The 20124-nt window shown below is 36.4% G+C and overlaps 1 protein-coding gene across 1 annotated transcript in view; it reads left to right on the plus strand.

The window, feature by feature from the left end:
• ENPP3 (ectonucleotide pyrophosphatase/phosphodiesterase 3) overlaps positions 1-19789 on the plus strand; it is a 41445-nt gene extending 21656 nt beyond the window's left edge. The window contains exons 14-25 of the mRNA XM_076335498.1: positions 232-263; positions 3199-3326; positions 5172-5238; positions 6860-6947; positions 7831-8000; positions 8111-8162; positions 8915-9069; positions 13571-13706; positions 14218-14295; positions 15820-15952; positions 17636-17792; positions 19408-19789. Of these exons, the coding sequence (XP_076191613.1) occupies positions 232-263; positions 3199-3326; positions 5172-5238; positions 6860-6947; positions 7831-8000; positions 8111-8162; positions 8915-9069; positions 13571-13706; positions 14218-14295; positions 15820-15952; positions 17636-17792; positions 19408-19581 (1370 nt within the window). The 3' untranslated portion in view covers positions 19582-19789. The remainder of the gene's footprint in view (positions 1-231; positions 264-3198; positions 3327-5171; positions 5239-6859; positions 6948-7830; positions 8001-8110; positions 8163-8914; positions 9070-13570; positions 13707-14217; positions 14296-15819; positions 15953-17635; positions 17793-19407) is intronic.
• The last annotated feature ends 335 nt before the right edge of the window (positions 19790-20124 follow it).

Raw genomic sequence — 20124 nt, forward strand, 5'->3', positions numbered from 1 at the left:
TCTGCCTTCATGTACCCAAAGTGCTAGGTACTTCCAGAGGCTACCACACTTACAGACAGTTACCCTTGAAATGTAACATTCCTACCCATGGAAGGTTATGGTTACTATCATCTTCACAGGCTGATAAAGAAATTCAATTTTACAGACAAAGAGCATGTTGAAATTTTTCTCGTGAGGCTTTGGACCTTTGGCTGCTTGAATGTATGTTAATTCATCTTTTCTTTTTAACAGTTGACTCAGAAGGAATTGTTAAAAACCTCACAGTGAGTAAATATTTTCATAATTTTTCCTCAAAGTTCCTCTTAATAGGAATCTGATCAAAAAGCATGGTTTGTGAAAAACTGAGACTACAGTGCCAGCTTGAATAGTGTACTGACTCCAGTGTACAATAGGAGGCAGCTCTGGAAGTTGTCCAAAGATGGTGTACAAAGGTTTGCCATGGGGGATCTCTGTTCAGAGCAAAAGAATTTTCTGTACTTCACTTTGAAACAGAAGAAGTGGCTGACTTCACGTGGAGAAAGTAGGGTATATCTTCATTGTAGAACAGAATACAACACAGAGATGCTTTAGATAATAGACATCTGTTAGCTCTGGACCACAGGTGCTGCACCCAGGCTAGGTTAAAGCAACTTTTCCATATAACAGATAATGACATTGTAAAGCACATTGCCACAGGGTGTTGCGGAGGCTGGAAATATAAATAGGAAGGGGGGATTTTAGACAAATTAATGGAGGACAGGCCTCTAAAGGCTATTAAACATGATCCACAAGCAGCCTCTGACTTAAGAAATCCCTGAAGCCTAGAGGGAACTGGGCAGGTACAAGAAAGAAGGTTCATTCAATACTTGACTTGTTCTTACACACAGAACAATCTTTCCACAGATTCTGGAAATTCTGGAGATCTGATTGGAAACAGAGTACTAGGCAAGATGAACCTTTGGCATGAGGCAGTATGGCTCTTTTAGGATCTTTTATGACAGATCACTTAAGGTACTTGCAGTGCTTTTAGGTGTGCTGCGCTACCACTGGGCCCCATACTGATAGTTCTGCTTGGATCTCTGCCATACTGTGTGGATGTAGCACTTCAGTGCAGGTCCAAGCTTGTCCATGTCTCCCATGTAGACCATTGCTCTTGGTGGGTACACTCTGTGACAGCTGAGCTCTGAAGGGTGCAAACAAAGGAGTGCAGAACAGAGTGCAAAACAAAGGAAGGCGAAGCCTATTTCTTTTACTGAAGGTGATAAGATGTGATAGTGTATGTTTTTCCTTATACTTTTTTAGATAGATAATTCGCTGCCTTTTTTTTTTTTTAGTGTTTAAGATATACATTAATACATGTGGGATGAATGTGGTGGACAAACTAAGATGCTTGTAGAAAAGTTGTCTTTTTGTATTTCTTTGCATTTATAATTTGCAGTGAGTTAAACATTTAAACTGCTTGCTCTCTATGTATTGCCATAATTTTCCCTTCTTCCCTTCATTGCCAGTTTGTTTTCTATTCTGTGACTAGGCCTAGTCCAAGCAGTAGACAGATGTTCTGATACTTTTAGAATAAATGCTCTCAGCTTGGAAAAATTCTGGGCTGTCTCAGCTGGGTATATTTCTGATAAATCACCACTAGAGGTCATGCTTTAACCTGTTGAACAACTCAGTTGTACAATATTACATGTAGCTTTTGCCTGCTACTAAAGTCCAAAGGGCAGTGAACGTTCCTGTTTAATTTTTTCTTGATTCTGAATACCTAAGAACACGTACTTAATTCCCCAGCATCCAAAGCAGATGCGGGAGTAGGATATCAATGGTTGGGAACAGTAAAAGGAGCTTTTTTAGTGCTACATCCCCTACCCCACTGTATGATGTGGAACCTGTCATATCAAAGAGCATTAGTGTGAGGGGAATAGCACAATTTGCATGTTCTCAACCGCAGTTGAAACTTCAACTGCTAATAGTTACAGAGGTGTGACATCCCTACCTTATAGGATTAGCCTGGTATCAGGACACTTCCTCTTTCCTTTTCTATTCATAAATAGAGTTTGTGTATTTTGTCCCTTTCAAGTTCTTAGAATGAGGGTTTTGGACAGAGAAGGGAGTTGTGTGTTGTATGTTAATTGCTAATCAATAGACATGAAGTCATATTATATGTTGATTTCCTCTATTTTTCCCTTTAATTAGACTATCCTTTGTAGAATGACCTCCTCTCCTGGGCTAGCAAACCCACTGAATCCTTCTTTTTCATGTTTCTGGATTCCGCTATGCTTCTTTGATGACTATCCAGGCACACTTACTCTCATTTCATGTTAATGTCATTCTGTGCAGAGTATACAATTCTAATACTTAGAGGTGAAGATGTCAGATCAGACTCCAAGCATGCTATTGTTTGTACTGCCTGTGTGGTAAAACAGGTCCACTTCTCTGGCTTACCCAGCTTCCTAGCAGCTCTTCCCTCAGCATTTAGTGTGTTGTCCCAGTGATGGATTCCTGATCAGGAGCAACACTTCTGAAACATTGCCATGATGCTTGCAGCCAGCTGGAATGGCTCCTGATGGCCCTATGTAGTTAAATCTTTGTAGTATGTCATATGGTTGTCATTATGCTCTCGATGCCAAACTCATTCATGGCATGCCTGCTAACACAACAGTTATATTAACACATTAAATGTGGATATAAAAGCTAAGGCCTTTAGCTAACAGCTGAGCACTGGACATTTACATGGCATGAGAGTACATGTTCAGTCTTGCAGCTAAAACCCTATACTGTACTACATTATGTATACTTGATTTTCTTTGCTATTTATTGAATGGTAAAGTAATAGAAGATGGCAGAAATAAACTGTCAGGGAACTTTCTCTTGTAGAGTGTAATCTTACATACTAGATGCCAGTGACATTAGTATGGACATATAGACTAAACATTACTACTAAATGTCTTTCAGCCTTAAGAGTACTTTTACCACAGTATTTGTGAACTTGCTATACATATTATAGCAGTATATTTTCAAATAGTTCCAAAAAAAAGCCGCTTTTCCTTCCATTGCTTCTTGGGACAAAAATGAGATCTGCAGGTTATCGGAGAAGCTATCTGTGAAAAATGTGCTTTGTGCTTACATTCCTGTCACTGAGATGTTTGTGATAATTTTGAATGATGGGTTTATTTTTGATACTGAGCAAAATTCATGACTGGGCTCTTTCCTTTTGCACAGTGCAAAAGATCTCCCCAGCACTTCAAGCCTTATCTGACGCCTGACTTGCCAAAACGATTCCACTATGCTAACAACATTCGTATTGATAAAGTTCATCTTTTGGTGGATCGACAGTGGCTGGCTGTGAGGTAACATAGTTTGTGTGATTGTTATCGTACCTTTTTCATCCCATTCTCATCCTTTTAATTTCCTTCACGGATGCCTCATTTCCTGTTTTGCTTTAGACTTGTTACATTTCCATGTTTGTTACATTTAAAATCTTACTATGTGTAAAAAGGAAACGTGCCTTATACATAAAGCCAAGAAAGTATTATTAGTACGATTCAAACCTTAACAGTCTAATAAAAGAATCGTCATTACTCCAGATCAAATTTTTACAGAAAAAAAGGAAGAAAAAAGAAAATAAAGAAATGAATACTACTACACAGAAAAAGTCTCAAAAATAATGCAGCTAAAATTGTTATACAAAGCCTTCCTAGTATCTAGCTCTTTTCCTGGCGTTACAGTCACCCCTCCACTGCCCTTCTGGGTCCTAAGGTCGATGGCTTCAGTCTGGTGCATGTGTGGATGTGGCCACTAATCAGCATTATGAGTTCTTCATCAGGAGGAACATGATGTTGATGTTTCTTCTTCCTCACTCTGTGATCCGCATGGGGTCCTTCCTCTATGTATGCTAACACTACAGCTTGCTCGTTCTTCACTGGCCTGCAAGTTAACATTACATCTCAGTTTACTAGATATGGTACATTCTACACGTGTTAGATATTTGTTCTTTATTCTCTTTCTTACCTCTAAGTCTGGTTTTGCTCAGTTCCAGATCTGCATTTCCTTAATTGACCATCAGTGAGTTGTTTCTAGCCTTGGGGTCTCCATTCTACACAGAATAACTAATTGTTACTGCTATCTGTATAAAAACTATGTCTTTGCTATGCAAAGATAAGCTGATAAGATAACAAATTAGACATAACCACCTTGTCATTACAAAAAATTGCTGTAAGAGCTAAACAATTAAAAAATAGCTCTGAGCAAGTCAAAAACGGTCCAGACAAGCCTTCGTCCTGAGGCTTTGAAAACTCAGTACAAAGCCTGTGGTGTTGGTAGCAATACTGTATTTGCTAGGCTACAGTGTTGAAGTAGGAGAAGCATGAGCTGACTTGGAATTTCAAGACTATTCAAATAGTAGAAAATGCCTGATCAGTATATGACTTGATTGTTTGTTTTGATGCAACCAAATAATTGTCCTGGACATATAAAAAGAAATGCCCACTGAAAAATCTCATATTCACCCTTTTTTTAACTGTGCTCAAATGTTCTTGTGCCTCTGAAAACAGGATACATGTGCTTGACAACTGTGCATTGAATCAGTATGGGATGACTATCTCTTTATCTTTCCACGTATCTCAGCAACGGGTTAATTAAAACAAGTGTCAGTCATTATAAGTCAGACTATTCTGACATGTTATTAATTCTATAACCCACACAACCACATTCACATCTCTCCTTCACCCTTTAGAATCCACGATGAAAATGCACTCTTGTAAGGCAAAATCGCTTGCAGTCTTATTTATATTGTTCTAACAGCAGAGTTCTCCCATTATAAGTTTTCTATTAAAATGCAGATACCACAGAATATGTGAGGAATTCTTCCTAAGCAGATTACACTTGTTCTGAAACTTGTAGCTAGGTGAAGGCCTCAGTTCAAAAATACCCATTTTTTCAATTTATTTTGAAAACATTGATTCACTGTACACTCAGTAGCTACCTAGGATAATTTATTTCTGTCCATAGCAATCTCTGTTACAGGAGAAAGAGATCATCATAAAAGTGAACACTGGATGAGCAAAAAGTACTACCATATTATGCCAGAGTCAGTTCTTAAGACATGATCCAGAGTCCGGTGATTCAGGATGACTGTTAGTAACTGGTTCTATTTGTGCCATTTTTATTTACACTATATGATGGTTTCTCCTTAGGGATGGAGGTTACACATTCTGTGATAGGGGTAACCATGGCTATAACAACGAATTTAAAAGTATGGAGGTAAGATGATTTCTATTCAAGTCTTGCACCTTCTTATATAGAAAATCACGATGTGCTAGGTGAACCACCAGAATATAGAATATATGATAGTTTTTGCAGTGTGCTTTTTTTTCTGTGTCACCCAGACACGTAAACTGTGAACACATACTGGGTCCACGTATCTGTATTGCCTTTCATCAATGTGTATGAGGCTTGCTTCCTTGGGATCCTAACTCCATGGAGCAGATAGACTACAGTAAACCAAGCATACCATGTTTAGCTATGGGACACTGAGTTCTTTCATTCTTTCGTTCTTCTACTGAAGTAATGACTGAAAAATCTCCATAGGCTCTGGGAGTTCAGTTGGGCACCTGAAAACCTGTGTGCTCAAATAAACTAAGTCTCATTGTCTCTTCTTATCTTACAAGACTAAATCATATCGTCAGAGCAAAAATGTCCTTGGTATAACCTGTGTGTTAGTATAGCCTGTATTGCAGTTTCAACACATTTTGACTACTGGTTACAGTGAAAATATTTTGAAGTCTTGAGCTTTAGTTTTTTTCATGTACTTTCTGTGATGTGAACCTTTAAGTAAGGTCAAGCATGCCACTAGTAGTCCCATATTCTGTGCCAAAGAATCAGATTCTTCCAGATCTTCACAACTATATTAAAACCATGTGTCAATATACTGATCAGAATGGTGCTGAACGTTTGTATGGAACAAAAAGGTAAATTCTGGTTACCATGGAAACCTTAATCATAGATAACCTTATGCTGGTGGCACAATGACTGAGGAATTTTTTTTCTTTATAAAGGAGCAAAATGTCTTAATGTTGTCTTTTTAAAATAAATTAAAAATTCCTTTTCTATTATGGGAACATAAGAATATTATTTTAGAACAGATCATTGTCCTGTTTAGTCATGTTTCCTGTATCTTATGGCAGGCAACTCAGGAGGCTTATAAAGTAGTAGAAACTAATGTGAGACTGTAAGTAGTATCGGTGTTCTGCTACAATGCTTGCAGACCCCAGCAGGGGCCGCCCAGCACTACATTGTACCATTGGTGGTACTGATGCAGGTCTCTGCTGAGCTTGGGATGGGTCTCCGCAGTTCCTTGCTCCTTGCTTTAGCCATGGCTATAGGCTCTTAAGTGACCCAAAGACTTCTGAGAATGCAACATGTATTAAAAAAACCAAACAAACAAACAAGCCCCAACCCCCCAATGCTTATATATCTGGCTCAATATTAGCCTTTATGTAGGACCTGTGAGTGTCATAACTCTGCATTTGTTGAAATGGCATTGTTACTGGCTGTTGCAATGAAAACATAAAAAGGTGTGAATTCGAAACATAGCAAACAATAATTTTTGTAAGTATGCATCGAAATATTAAAGAACATCCCCCCCCCCGATTCATAATATAGTTTAATGTATCCTGAGAAATGAATTTGTTTTGCATTTTTCTTCAAATTATATGCAATGGGCAAAATTTGCCTTCTTTACCAGAACAATCCTGCATTTTAACTTTTATGACTGTGAAAAGATTGTATTTTGTTCCAATGTCCCTGTTTCCGTAAAATGCAACTGAATTGTTTTTGAATTTGGATTCCTTTGGATAACAACTTTTGTTTTATTACAATCCAGGCTATATTCTTAGCATATGGCCCAAGCTTTAAAGAGAAAACAGAAGTGGATGCTTTTGAAAACATCGAGGTTTACAACCTTATGTGTGGTGAGTAGAAACAATCCAGTATGTTAGATGATAAACCCAAATTTCAAATTCCAGTGTTGTAAGAGCTAAAAAAAAAATAAATAACTAAACCCCAAATTTCAAATTCCAGTGTTGTAAGAGCTAAAAAAAAAATAAATAACTAAACCCCAAATTTCAAATTCCAGTGTTGTAAGAGCTAAAAAAAAAATAACTAAAAATTGAGTGAATTCATTCAGAAGCTAGGTTTTTCACACAAAACACCGAAGCCATGCTCTTTTGCCTTCTGTACAGTGATAAAAGATTAACTGCCAAAAATTGTTCTGCTTTGAAGGTTGTTTCTGATTGCAGAAGGATTCCACTAAAGAATCAGAGAGAAGCGCTCCTGCCACGTGGGCTTGCTGTTGAAATGATGCCTATGGAATAATTGTGGGAAAAGAATCTTGTAGAGAGTTACCACTCTTGCTCATAACTTAAGATGGACCACTACAGTCCCGGCAGTGAGCAATTAGGAAGTATGTGCCTCAGAAAATATGGATTAAGGCATCACGCAAAAATGCAATAGGCTAGTACGCTTCACACCATGATGCATTTGCAATCATATTTGTACTCTGCATTAAATCATCTAATCTTATGAATGTTATGGCAATGTATAAAACTGTATCAACAGTACTCAAATACATAATTACCAAATCTTGATGCAGTGGAAGATAGCAATGAACTTTCATACCTAGAAAATTGCAAGTTGATGCTAGTAGTTACCATAATAGTTTAGATAACAGAATAAGCTATTTCTTCTATATTTAGAATGAATGCATAGGAAAGGCGTAGAATTGGAAAGATAATGACTTTTAAAAATGCCATTTTAGTCTTAAAATATGTTTACAAATTTCAAATGTTTCAACAGATTTGCTGCATATTACACCAGCACCAAACAATGGAACACATGGCAGCTTGAATCACCTCTTAAAAAAACCTTTTTACAATCCTTCACATGCAAAAGAAGACTCATCTCCTTCTTCATGTCCAGTTTCCCATCTGACTCCCACACATGAACTGGGATGCACATGCGCGCATGTAAGTAGGGGCTTCTGAGATCTTTTAATCATCTTTGTCAAGTGTGTTCTCTTTTCTTTGTTTTTTCTAAACTATGGATTCATTCTGAATGATTCTCTTACATTTTACAGGTATCAAATGTTTCAGTATTAAATGAGAGGTTAAATCTCACCACAGAAGAAAGTAAGTAGCAAGAAATGAAAAGGACAGCAATATTTTCAAATCTATGCCTGGTTTAGATTTTATATTATTGGTTTCAGTGGGATTTTCTGCCATGTTAATTACAATTTAAAGTGAAGTAGGAAAGCCAAGTCAGAAGCATAACTTTTTTTCTTTTTTCTTTGCATTTCATTAAAAAATGCTAATTGATACTGTTATAGCAACATTTATGCATAGGAATTGGATCTGAATCCATTAAAATCTTGGAAAAAAACATACAGGTTTCAGAGGTCTTTGGAGAAAGCCTGAGCACTTCCAGGCTATATGCCATAACTCGATTCCCACTTCGTAACCATAACTCTGCCTTTCTCTGATCAAAAATTCCCATAGATATTTCTGTGTGCTTTTTATGGGGTTTTTGGAAATTTTAGGAAGCATTGTAATGCTTCCTAGCCAAGTAAGATGTAAATTTCACTCCACTGGCAAGATAAGTTCAAAAGATTTATATTGGTATGAAATCGCAAAGAAAGAAGAATTTGCAAGTCTGATATATTACATTGACTTTTGTACATTAAACATAACATGAAAACTATTTTCTACATTTTTTTATTCCACTCATGAGCTAAGACCTTAAAGAAACACATGCCCATGTTTACTGTTGGTTTTATTTGTATTTATTAATGTTTTAATTTACATTTTTTCGCTGCTCTCTTAAACCTTTGTGCCATCCAAAATGTTGTAGAAGAATGAATCAATAATTATTGTTTAAATTCTAGTAAAAAAGGCAAACTCATATCATTTGCCATATGGGAGACCCAAAGTTCTTCAGAAGAAAAACATCTACTGCCTCCTTTCCCATCATCAGTATGTGAGTGGATACAGCTATGATATCTGGATGCCACTGTGGACTGCGTACACTGTGAATAAGCCTGTAGGTTATCAAATATCCGTACTGTTCTTAGATATGTAATATAATGGATTGAAAATGTGGTTCATTCATCAGGAATCCTGGTTAAGGACTGATGGATATCATGTGACTAAAGCCCTTATGTCTGAAAAAGAAAAAGTGTCCTTGATAGCTTTCAAATTTCAACTATCTTAAAATACTGTTTAAAAAAGTGGGTATGGCCATCTGTTAGGGACACAAAAGATACAGAAGAATAGAGCTGCTGGTAAGCTGGTTTCATTAAACCTGTTCTGTAAAAGGGATAAGCTGTCAAGACAGTGCTCCAACTTGCCTGTCAATTCCTGAGGAAAAGCAGGCTATGATTTCTAAAATCAGAAGCTTTTAAGCTTTTCTATGAATATCATGATCTTTTTCCTATTAACAAACCTTTGTACAACTCTGCAAGACAGTTTGTACAAATGCATATTTCTGTATATTCTGTTTATATGCTATTGCATTATATAATTTCTGAAAAATGTAATTATAGCTGAATGAACCTCTGAGAATTCAAGGGTATGTGGCTCTGGAATAAATTGTTTGAATTTTCAGGGTCAGTAAACTAGTGGACGTTCATGAGCTTAATATCCCTATAATTGGACCCTTTTTCTAAGTTGCCCTGAGGAAATAACTTTTACACTTATTTTTCTGTCTGAAGAGAACTGTTACTGACATCTACATGATTTCTTATTTTATCAGTACAAATATGGGGAAATTATTTTACTCAAATATACTCTGCTAGAATGTTAGTATTTCAGAAAGTTTTACTCCATACTTTCTACTGATTTTTCACAATCTGGGTGAAGGATCACAAATCCAACCCTAAGAAGGCTTAAAGTCTAGTGAAACAAATGTCCATTTCAACAAAGATTGTTTTTACTTCATCATATTTGAAGATCTGCTCTTATACCTTACTATGGAAGTGCATTACCCTAATGAAAACCAGTTATTTGCAGGCAGACTTTTTTTCTGATTTTGCTTTAAAAAGATTAAAAAGTCCCACCAGAGCTGGAGTCTTTTTAATATTTCAGCACCAGCAGCAAAAAGCTCAAAAAAAGCAAATAACTTTTCAGACATTTTCCTTTGTTGAAAACCAAATTCTCAGTTGGAAAAGAAGTGTATAAAGTTCATTCTTGCCCAATATAACATCTAAATAAACAGAAATACGTATTTGTGGGAGTTTCTTATAGTGGTTTATGCAACATTGTGGGAAGCAGCGAATGATTGAGACTGAAGTATTGGAGGGTATAGTTCACAGCACTCTAATACAATGATGTATGTTTTCTATAGAAAGAATAGGAAAGAATAAATTTCCTCTAATACTCTCAGAGACACAAGGGTGAAAGGCTGTAACTGTAAGAGCTCACTCACTGACGTACCTTACACAGTAAGCTGACATCATGATTTTTTATTACAACATGTACTAATCAAGAGAAAAAGGCTTTACAAATCATAACAGCAGTGGAAGGACAGAGGAATAGAGCTAATGCCTTTGACTGTAAGCTTTGGCTACAATACTTGGGAATGACAGAAAATTGCAATTTCTACAGAATTTTTATTGCATCCTAGGTTATGTATGTTGTGGATAAAGCCTGTGCAGTGATTTACACAATTTGTAAGGTGGGGCATTTCTTGACATTCGGTAGCTATAAAGAAGGGCTTAAACAGTAAAATAGATGATGCAGGCTGGAGTTCTGCTGGCTTTGTGTGATTTGGAAGTTTTGAAACTGGGCTGGCTGATCAAGCCCACACAGTATTAATCCACCTGCACGTGATAGCAGAATCAGGGTTATTATAAATAATATATAGTTACAGATCTCAAAAAAATGATGTCAGATGGAGTTTTTGTTACTTAGTATTCTCAGTCAAAGGAAAATTTAAGACTGAAGGACATTTATTTTCTTGAGGTTTTATATTCATCTGCCAGGGAGGAAGGTAGACTTTCTTGCAAAAAGATAGTCCCTCCACCTGCCTGCAGACACCTGTGGAATTTAAATAGCTTTGCTATGTAGAATCACTGAAGTTTACTATAAAAATATATTAAAATGTATAACAATCTAATCTATCTTGCAATGGGATGAAAACAGCAATGAGACTTGTATAAATCACTGGGATTTTTGGAACTAAGGCTCAGTGCACTGGGGATTATGGGAGTTTTGTTTTTTGTGGTTTAGTATTTTTTCTTCTTGACTACTGAAAAAAGATTCCTGGAGGTGGCTGAAGTTGACATGACAGACCACAGCAGACTTAGTCTATCATGTAATGCATATAACTCATGCTTCTCGACATTAATTACTAGTTCGTCAAAAGACAATAACCTGCATCAGAAAAGGTAATGCATGATGTGATAGGCAAAGCCATTTTTTAGTTGTAACTGTTTCCTTCAGAAGACATTGTGGTTCTCTGACCTGAAAGACAGGGGCCAAAGGGCTAAAGCTGTTGAATTGGTGATGAATGTTTTTTTCTGATTCTGAAGTTTTGAGGTGTTGGCTATCACTGTTAAGATCTCATTTCTTAATAAATGAGCACTTTCAACAGCTTCTTTGAGAATTGTTCTATTCTTATTGATAGACAATCTGTTTAAAAATAGCTTATTCCTCTATTTTGAGGAAAAGAAATGAAGAGAGGTTGTAGCAGATTGAGTGTATTAGTTCACAGAGCATTAGCAATATGGCTTGCAATCTGGGGTTGCATTAACTGTTGATCTCATTGTACTGAAAGGTGACACAGACACAGCCATTCTCATCTCTCAACAGCTTTTGATATTGTTTACTTGCTGATTTGTAGATCCTTGAAAAAACAAGCTGAAATTTTCTTGGGTGGCTGCTTTTTCAGTATTTTGAGAGTTCATAGGTTCAGTATGAATTCTCATGTCTACAGTTGGAGAATTTTCTCCTGTGATGTCCAATGGAAATAGTCATGAGCAGCCTTCATCTCCTAAATGTATGGGAGTGTTCGTGAAACTACAGGTTATATGATATATTACATATGTGATGGACAGACAGCTCTAAAACACTGTCCTCCTGCCTTGGCACTTGGATTAGAGCTCACAGCTCATATAGTTAGCTTCAAGAAAGGTGAAATAATGAGAAGAGAGTTGAGTGGTGTCCTCATCACTTCAAGTTGGACAAAATGTGAATGCTATTAATAACCCAGATTCATGATATAGGTCAAAAGTAGATTCCCTGCTGTATTTGGATAACATTAGATGTGACCACTGTATTTAGTGAGAAGAATGAAGTTCTCTTCAGAACAGTCCTTGGCATGTTTACTCAGACCTTTGTTACTTTGATTCAGGTTTCCCTTCAGAGACTAAAGAAGTTGAAGCCATTGTTGAATATCACAGCTCAATTATTAAGTTTAAAATATTGGTTTCTTCAGTGACCCTGATCCATTAACTCTGCCTTATTGATTTGGACGCTAGAAAGGACAAATTGCTCAAATTAATTGGATGTCAGTTTTGTATTGGGATTTACATTTGCTTGACAATGACAGCTTATCTGCTCAGGTGGCAAAGGCAGTCTTTTGTCCTTTATATTTCATTCCATGTGGTATATATATTTTCCATTAATATACAACCTGATCATAATATGGGCATCTACAAGAATTCTCATAAAAGTAAGTAAAGAAATTAAATCAAGAAGTACAAAGAGGCACAAGAAGAACATTCCAGTTCTTTATTTCTGCTCTGTTTTAACCGATCAAAATAAACAATGTACTGAAAATCAATTCAGATGTTTAACTACCGTTTATAAAGGTATAAAGCAAATAAATATGTTCCATTCTTACCAAAATGAAAATCAATTACATGTAAATGAGTATGCAAAAGAAAATGCAGGTAAAGACAGGAAAGCATATTCTGATGTTTTAGTTAATGCTATCGTAAAATTACGATAAAGGTTACAGAAAAGGTTATAGAAAAAAAAGTAAAGGTTATAGAAACAATTATACTCATCAGAATCACTTTTGGCCAGATCTTAGCTAGTGTGCGTGTTAACACGTCTCAGTGAAGTTACTGAAGCTAGCCAGTAAAATGTACTGAATTTACTATTAATTTATTTAGCTTTAACTCTTCAGCAGCACAGACTCTTATTATGGAGACCGCATCCTCAGATGCTAAGATGAGGTGATAGTGTCATCTTTATATACTAGCTGCTTTCCAGGAGGATGTGACATCAAGTTTGTGTTTCCAGAAATATGTAAAAGGGACGAATGAGCCAAACTTGTCACCTGTTTTTGCCTAAGGTATAACCTTATTTTGCTACTACAATTTTACATGCTGCATAAGGATTTCCCTGAATTACCTAAAAACAGAAGTAGAGGAAAAACACTAGGCAGAAAACATCAGCGTCCATTACTTGCATTGACCTGATTCACTATGAAAATAGGAGAAGATTCAATGAAGTCCGTTCTAGAAAGTTAAAACCATACAAAGCATTGGGTTAGCCACAGCCGTGGGTGTAATACTTTTTTTTTTCCCTTTTCACAGGAAAACACATCTCCTCTTCCTCCCACTATTTCAGACTGTCTGCGGGCTGATGTTAGAATCCCTGTTGCTCAGAGCCAAAATTGTTCCGACTACCCAGAAGAGCTGACCTTCACCCGCAGTTTCCTCTATCCTCCCAGTGAGCATGGTTCTTTTTATAGCTAGAGCTTAGAAAGTCTTAATCAGCTGGATGTGGGTTTATGTTTAAACGTATACACAAACACTAAAACAAACTTCTTCGGATCAGCATGTTGGGCAGAAAAAGGTTCCCAGTGTTTGTAGACTGACCAAAAGCAGGGCAACTGCTATTTGTATCTAAATATTTTCAGTTTAGAAAATTTAAGTTTTTCTTTAAAAAATGGAACTACTTGAATGTGATGAAAACTGGTTGGAAAGATGTAAAGGGTTGGAGTGAAGGGCTGTCCCTCTTCCTCTGTATGAATATTCATTTTCTATTGTCAAATTTGATAATTACTTTATTGAACAGATTGTACAAACAAATTTGGAGATATGTTTGCAGTAGGATCATACATTCATGCTCACATGTAAAACGTAATTTTATTATGTGTACCTGCAATTTATAGTGACATATGAGCCAAATTTGTGGTTGTATAGTATTTCATTAATTTATACTTTGTTCTTTTATATAGACTTCAATTCATCTGCTCTTGAACAGTATGATGCCTTACTCACCAGCAATATTGTTCCCATGTATAGAGCTTTCAGAGGTAGGTTTTGATTAATTTTGATTAATTTTCTGTAATTATGGTTCTGGATTTGATAAAGCTATGACAAGGACTTAAAAACATTAATGCATGGCCTGCAGTATATCCAGATCTTGTGCAAATATATTTAAAACTTTTTAACAGTAGATGTGTGAAATTTTAAAATGCACTTATGTAAGTTAATTTTTTTTCTGTGTATAGTCCTGTGTGACCTCTGCTTAGGTGTACCTGGTCACTTTTGAAATTTCTCTTCATCTCCTGTGTGCTGCCCTAACATGAAATGCTAGCTATGAAACTCTCATGAAAATGTCCCCTTGGGGAAATGCGCAAGGTGAATGAAAATGGCACTTTTTCCTTCCTTTTGCAAGGTCTCAAGAGATGGCAGGACGAAGTTTGTAAACAATGTCCTGATACAGTGCCTGTTTCATCAAGCAGAAACTCAAACCAGACAATACTAATTACTCTTAATTAATAGATAATATTTACTTCAGGCAGATGTTTCTATTATACAAGTGCAGTAAGCTACATTAACTCTTTCCATCCAGCCTGACTCACATTTGTTTGTAATCATTGATAAGAAATTTTCTACAACTGCGTATCATCCTGTATTACTCTTAGGCCTAGGCTCATTTTCTTAGACAAAGGATAGAAAGAGGAATTGCATAAGGAAAAAGCTGGAGGAAAAGCAATGATGTAACTACCTTTCTAATGCATTCAGACCTCATTTATTCATTCACTTATGTCATATAAAAACCAGAGATCCAGAAAACCTAAGTGGCTTTAATCTTCCAAGTAAATCAAAGACATTATGAAAAATCCAATTTTCCAAGGAAAACTCTACAAGAGATTTAAACTTACAAGAAGTTACTCTAGACCATAAACAAGAGGTAAATCAATAAGGGTTGCCCTCAATCCCCAAAACCCATCTAGGTTTTTTGCCATGATAGCTGTAAATATTCAAATAGTCTCACTAGCTTATATCCTACAAATTGTATTATTTTCTCAAATAACATCTGTGAAATAAGCCAAATTGCCTAGTGATATTTGACATGAGTTCTGTAGAGTTAGACTAACTCTCAGGTGGTAAATATTCCTCTCACAAAGCCATTATATCAGTTGCTACTGATTGGCACAGTTGCAGGTGCTAGCAGATAGGCCAGAAATGAATGACCTCTCAGCTCTAGAACTGTAGCTTCAGCTTCAGATCGAATGCATTATCTCCACTAGTGCAATAGACCTTGCAGAGCTATAATAACATTTACCGTGCCTCTTTCAATGGTGAGTGAGAGTATGTCCCTTCTGATGAAATCCAAATGTTGTGAAACAAAGAGTTGATTTTACAGGCAGTTTAGTTTGGAACTTTTTATTATTCATCTATACTTTTTATTATTCATCTATTTTTATTATTCATCTATTATTCATCTATGAATAATGATGTTTCAAAAAGAGGAAATATGTTCTTTTTCTTTAGTGGTGAAATAACTTCAAATTTATGTTAAATATGCTTATATTTTCTTTTAATGACAGACATATGGGACTATTTCCATAATGTGCTTCTTCAGGAATATGCTAGAGAAAGGAATGGAGTAAATGTTATCAGTGGACCAGTGTTTGATTACAATTATGATGGCCATTTTGATACTCTTGATGAAATTAAGCAGTAAGTACATGGAAAAGCCAGAAGTCAAACTCCAGATTATTTCCCACTGTATTTCCACACAAACAAAATTCTATTCAAAAAGAACAAGAAACAAGTATCACGAAGAATGGTGTATTCCCTTTATAATACTACATCCACTGTTACTCATACAACAGCAAATGCTCTTGCAAACAGATACAGTACTGTAGAAGTTGAATTTCCAGTAAAGAGAAAAACGCTTTGCAATTACATGTGTATCTATGTACACATGCACAGATACAGACCAGTAATTTGTTTTCCAAGCTTATGCCTAGATTTTGGATCCTCTGCAACAGAAATACTGGGAGAATATGAGACATCTAAATATGCAGAAGGTGTGCTTAAGCACACTTTTCTCACTTTCATGTTGTGCTCGCTCACCTGTTTGTTGTTTCTCCCTGCTGTCTCAAACTGATGTGTTTTATCAAAGATCAGATTTCTGTGTTTGCCTTCACTGAATCATGTTACTGGGAACGTATAATGTAATGTTCCTGAGTGGCACGTTTGCATAGCTATGGCTTACACAGGTCACTTGAAGGTCTGACAAGTTCTAGGTACATTTTAGTGAGCTCTGGTAGCATAACAAAATACATTTAAAAATTCATCTGTGTGTAGAAACAGAAATAAGAGAAGACTTACATTAAAAAAAATTCTATAAAAGAGAAATATAAAAGATAAAGACCAATTATGTATGTTAGTGAATGAGGACAGAAGGAGGAAAAAACAGAGTAAGAACAAACAACTTAGATTGTTCCAAATACAGGGAAAATGCCTTGTGACAGTAAGAACACTTATGTAGTAGAAAAGTGCTGGGAAATCTGCACAGCTGAATCTGTCACTGGAGATGTTTTATTCAAGGCTAGACTTAATACCACATCTGTCAAAAACTGTTTGAGAATGGGAAAATCAGCTCTGCCATGAAGTAGGAGGGTGGAAGGGAGGAGAGACTAGAACTTCCTTCCAAGCAGAATGCCGTAATACCCAGTTGACCACATAATGTTGTCTACAGTTTGGAATAAGCATGTTTTATTCAGCACGGTTAGTCAGTCATACGAAACAGTATAATGATTTCAGTGATGGTGTTTTGTTGAATACTGAAGATGTACAGCAAATTTGGGAAGCATTCAGCTCCTCATAAGTTTATACACAAAAGTGACCATGTTCACGGAATAGCCAGAAAAGGGAGGCAAAGACATTTTCAATCAGGTATCCTAAACTGGTTTCTGTAGCACATAGCCACAAGTCATCATTCTGGCATTTCTTGCTGGCAAGGAACCAGAAACTAATTTTCTCGTCACTCTTCTCCAATTCAGTGTCATGTGGTCGAAATTCTTAATGTAATGAAAGGCAAATACGATGCTCTATCCTGCCTCTTCCAGAGGTAGAGATCTCTGGCTTTGGTAAAATAGAGTGTGGACCATGTAAGCAATCCTGTTGGTTTCAGTGGGACTGCTTGTAGCAAAAGGACTAATCCATGCATGTTTGGCTGTTCATGAAACAGATAGTGAGGCTGTCTATCCCATCAGGTATTCATTTCAATTATAAAATAAATAAAAGTCATATAGTAGTGGAAGATCTGTGCTAAGTTCTATAAATTACTAATGGTATCAGTGGTTTTAATACTTGATATCTAGATAAATCCCTTAATTAATGTTTGTTTTGTAGGCATGTAAACAATACAGAAATCCCTGTCCCAACCCATTACTTTGTGGTTCTGACTAGCTGCAAGAACAAGTCCTATACTCCACTGAACTGTTCAGGCTCCTTGGATGCTTTGTCTTTTATCATTCCTCATCGACCTGACAACACTGAAAGCTGTGCTGTAAGTATAGTTCTATGCTCCTGTGTGCCAATGAGCTTTGTGAACTGATTCCCAGTGGGATCCAGTCATCTGGAGAGTCTTTAGAAGTCTAAGTGTTTAATTAATTCATTCCCCATGAGTTGAGAGTGACTTGAGAGCTAAAGCGATGGCTAGGAGAGCAAGAAGCTCCAGGAGAGGTAGCTCGAAACTAATGAGCTGACAGGAAGCGAGGAAGAAGAAGAAAGGAGGAGAAGGTAAGAGGACTTGGAAATGCTGTCACCTGAGAAGGGCTGCGAACAGCAGCACAGCCAACAGGGTGATGAGATACCTTTATGGAAGGCTGAAGGATAAACTTACTCCAGAGGTATCAGAGGACTTTGAGTGTTACTCCCTTCAGTGTAGCTAGAAGAATTCCTTCAATCTTTTGTTCCACCTTTATTAAAATTAGACAGTAGGCATTTAAATGGATGGTTCTGCAGTTGAAATTTATACTTGAATTAAATAAAATCTACGCTAACATTTATACTAATTTAATTTATACTAACAGTGTAAATCTCATGTTTTGTAGCAAACAAAATAAATTAGCTGAGTGTAGTATGTATTGTTGAGCCAGCTGAGTTTCTATTCCATAAACTCTGGGATGCAGAAGGTTCCTTAGCTCAGTGTGTGTATTACAGTCTCCCCACACACAAGTATAGCTGCACAGGCTTGAACTGGCCCTCAAAGCAATGCAATTGCGTTTGTTTAGTTTATTTATAACTTTGAACTCATAACTCCAGACGGGTGCAAGCTTGCACTGCTTAGAAACAACTCGGGTGTCTCCTCATTTGTGGTGTGGATAATCCACAACTGCCCAGTGATCTTTCTGGTAGTTGAGAGTTGACTAAATATACAAAATAAATAATTTGAATTAATTAGTCTTTATGCTTTAGAAATTAACATCTGTTATTTCGAAAATTTAGCAACAAACCCCAAATATTGTTGCACTTTATATTCATTGTGTCTTGCAGTGATGTAAATTTAGTGAACCATTTGTGTCGGAAGCAAATATTGTTAATAGAAAAGCAAATTACCATCTGTTTGCAAAAAAACTTTGTAGTAAAAAAATTGAACAATAATATTTTTGATTGATTAGTGCTTACATTTCCATTATTTTCCCTCTCTATCTATCAATTATTATTGCTGTCCAACAGTCAAGACTGAGCTGCTGTAAGGACTTTGTTCAGGTTGTCAGGTGCCTGTTGTTTGGCTAGCCTGTAATTTGTTAATTAGCCTGTAATTTATTAATTTTACAGTAATATATACCGTAAGCAAAACTATCCCTACTTGTGTGTTTAAAACATGACTCAGCTGTACTTTGTAGTTAAAAGTCATACTTGCCATTTCAGCACAACTTTGCTTCTCTGTTACTTTGGAGGTGGGGAGGTGGGGAGAGGGGATATCCATTTGATTCTGTTTGAATGAGATCCCTAAATGCAAGGCTGTGAAGATGTCTAGGAAAACGTGAAAGAAGTTTTACCAACGGGAGGCCTTTAGTCTGTCAAACCAGTTCAAACACTGGTTATTGTCTAACACCACCGCCAAACAACAGAGTGTCTTTTACTTGTTTGAACATTGTTCTTGTTTGTTTTGGCAGGAAAATAAGACGCTTTCCGAATGGGTTCAAGAAAGAGTTCAGGCTCATTCTGCACGTGTTCGGGATGTGGAGCTGCTAACTGGGCTTGACTTTTACCAGGAAAGAAAGGAACCCGTCTCCGAGATCTTACAGCTAAAGACATTTTTGCCAATATTTCAGACTGAAATTAACTGAGTATCTGTTAAAAAAGTGTCAGTGCTTGGAAGAAAGCAAATTTGAGTGATTTAACTTTTTTCCTTGCTAAAGTATGTAAGAAACATGATTACAGCACTTCTATAGGAAAATGCACTTGGAGGAGCTAATTTCTTTTTTCAAATTCATGTTCTTCGGTTAAGTGTTCTGTGCCAACTGAATAAAAATTACCTAAAGTAAATTAAATCATCATTGCAGAGCCGGGCTTTCAAAACAGAGAATATTTTATTAGTAGTGGTTTGAAAAAAACCTGCAAAAGGAACATGTTTCGTAGTAGAGAGACCCCAGAATTGTAAACTGTATAGAAAAGATTTCTATAATGGAGTTGGAAAGTGAAACAGTTTGAGAGGAGTTTGTGTGTTTTTTCCCTTGTGTTTATCAGAGAGGTTATGGTTATCTTACACTAGTATGTCCTGAAATGTTCTGAATTTCTCTTTTTTCTCACCTATTAATTCACATGGAAACTGCTATGTATTTAAAAAACATATTCAGACTCGCGAAAAGTTTGTATATAGTGGAGGTGTC

The sequence above is a fragment of the Aptenodytes patagonicus genome, chromosome 3 (genome assembly GCF_965638725.1).
Source record: "Aptenodytes patagonicus chromosome 3, bAptPat1.pri.cur, whole genome shotgun sequence".
Taxonomy (NCBI): Eukaryota; Metazoa; Chordata; class Aves; order Sphenisciformes; family Spheniscidae; genus Aptenodytes; species Aptenodytes patagonicus.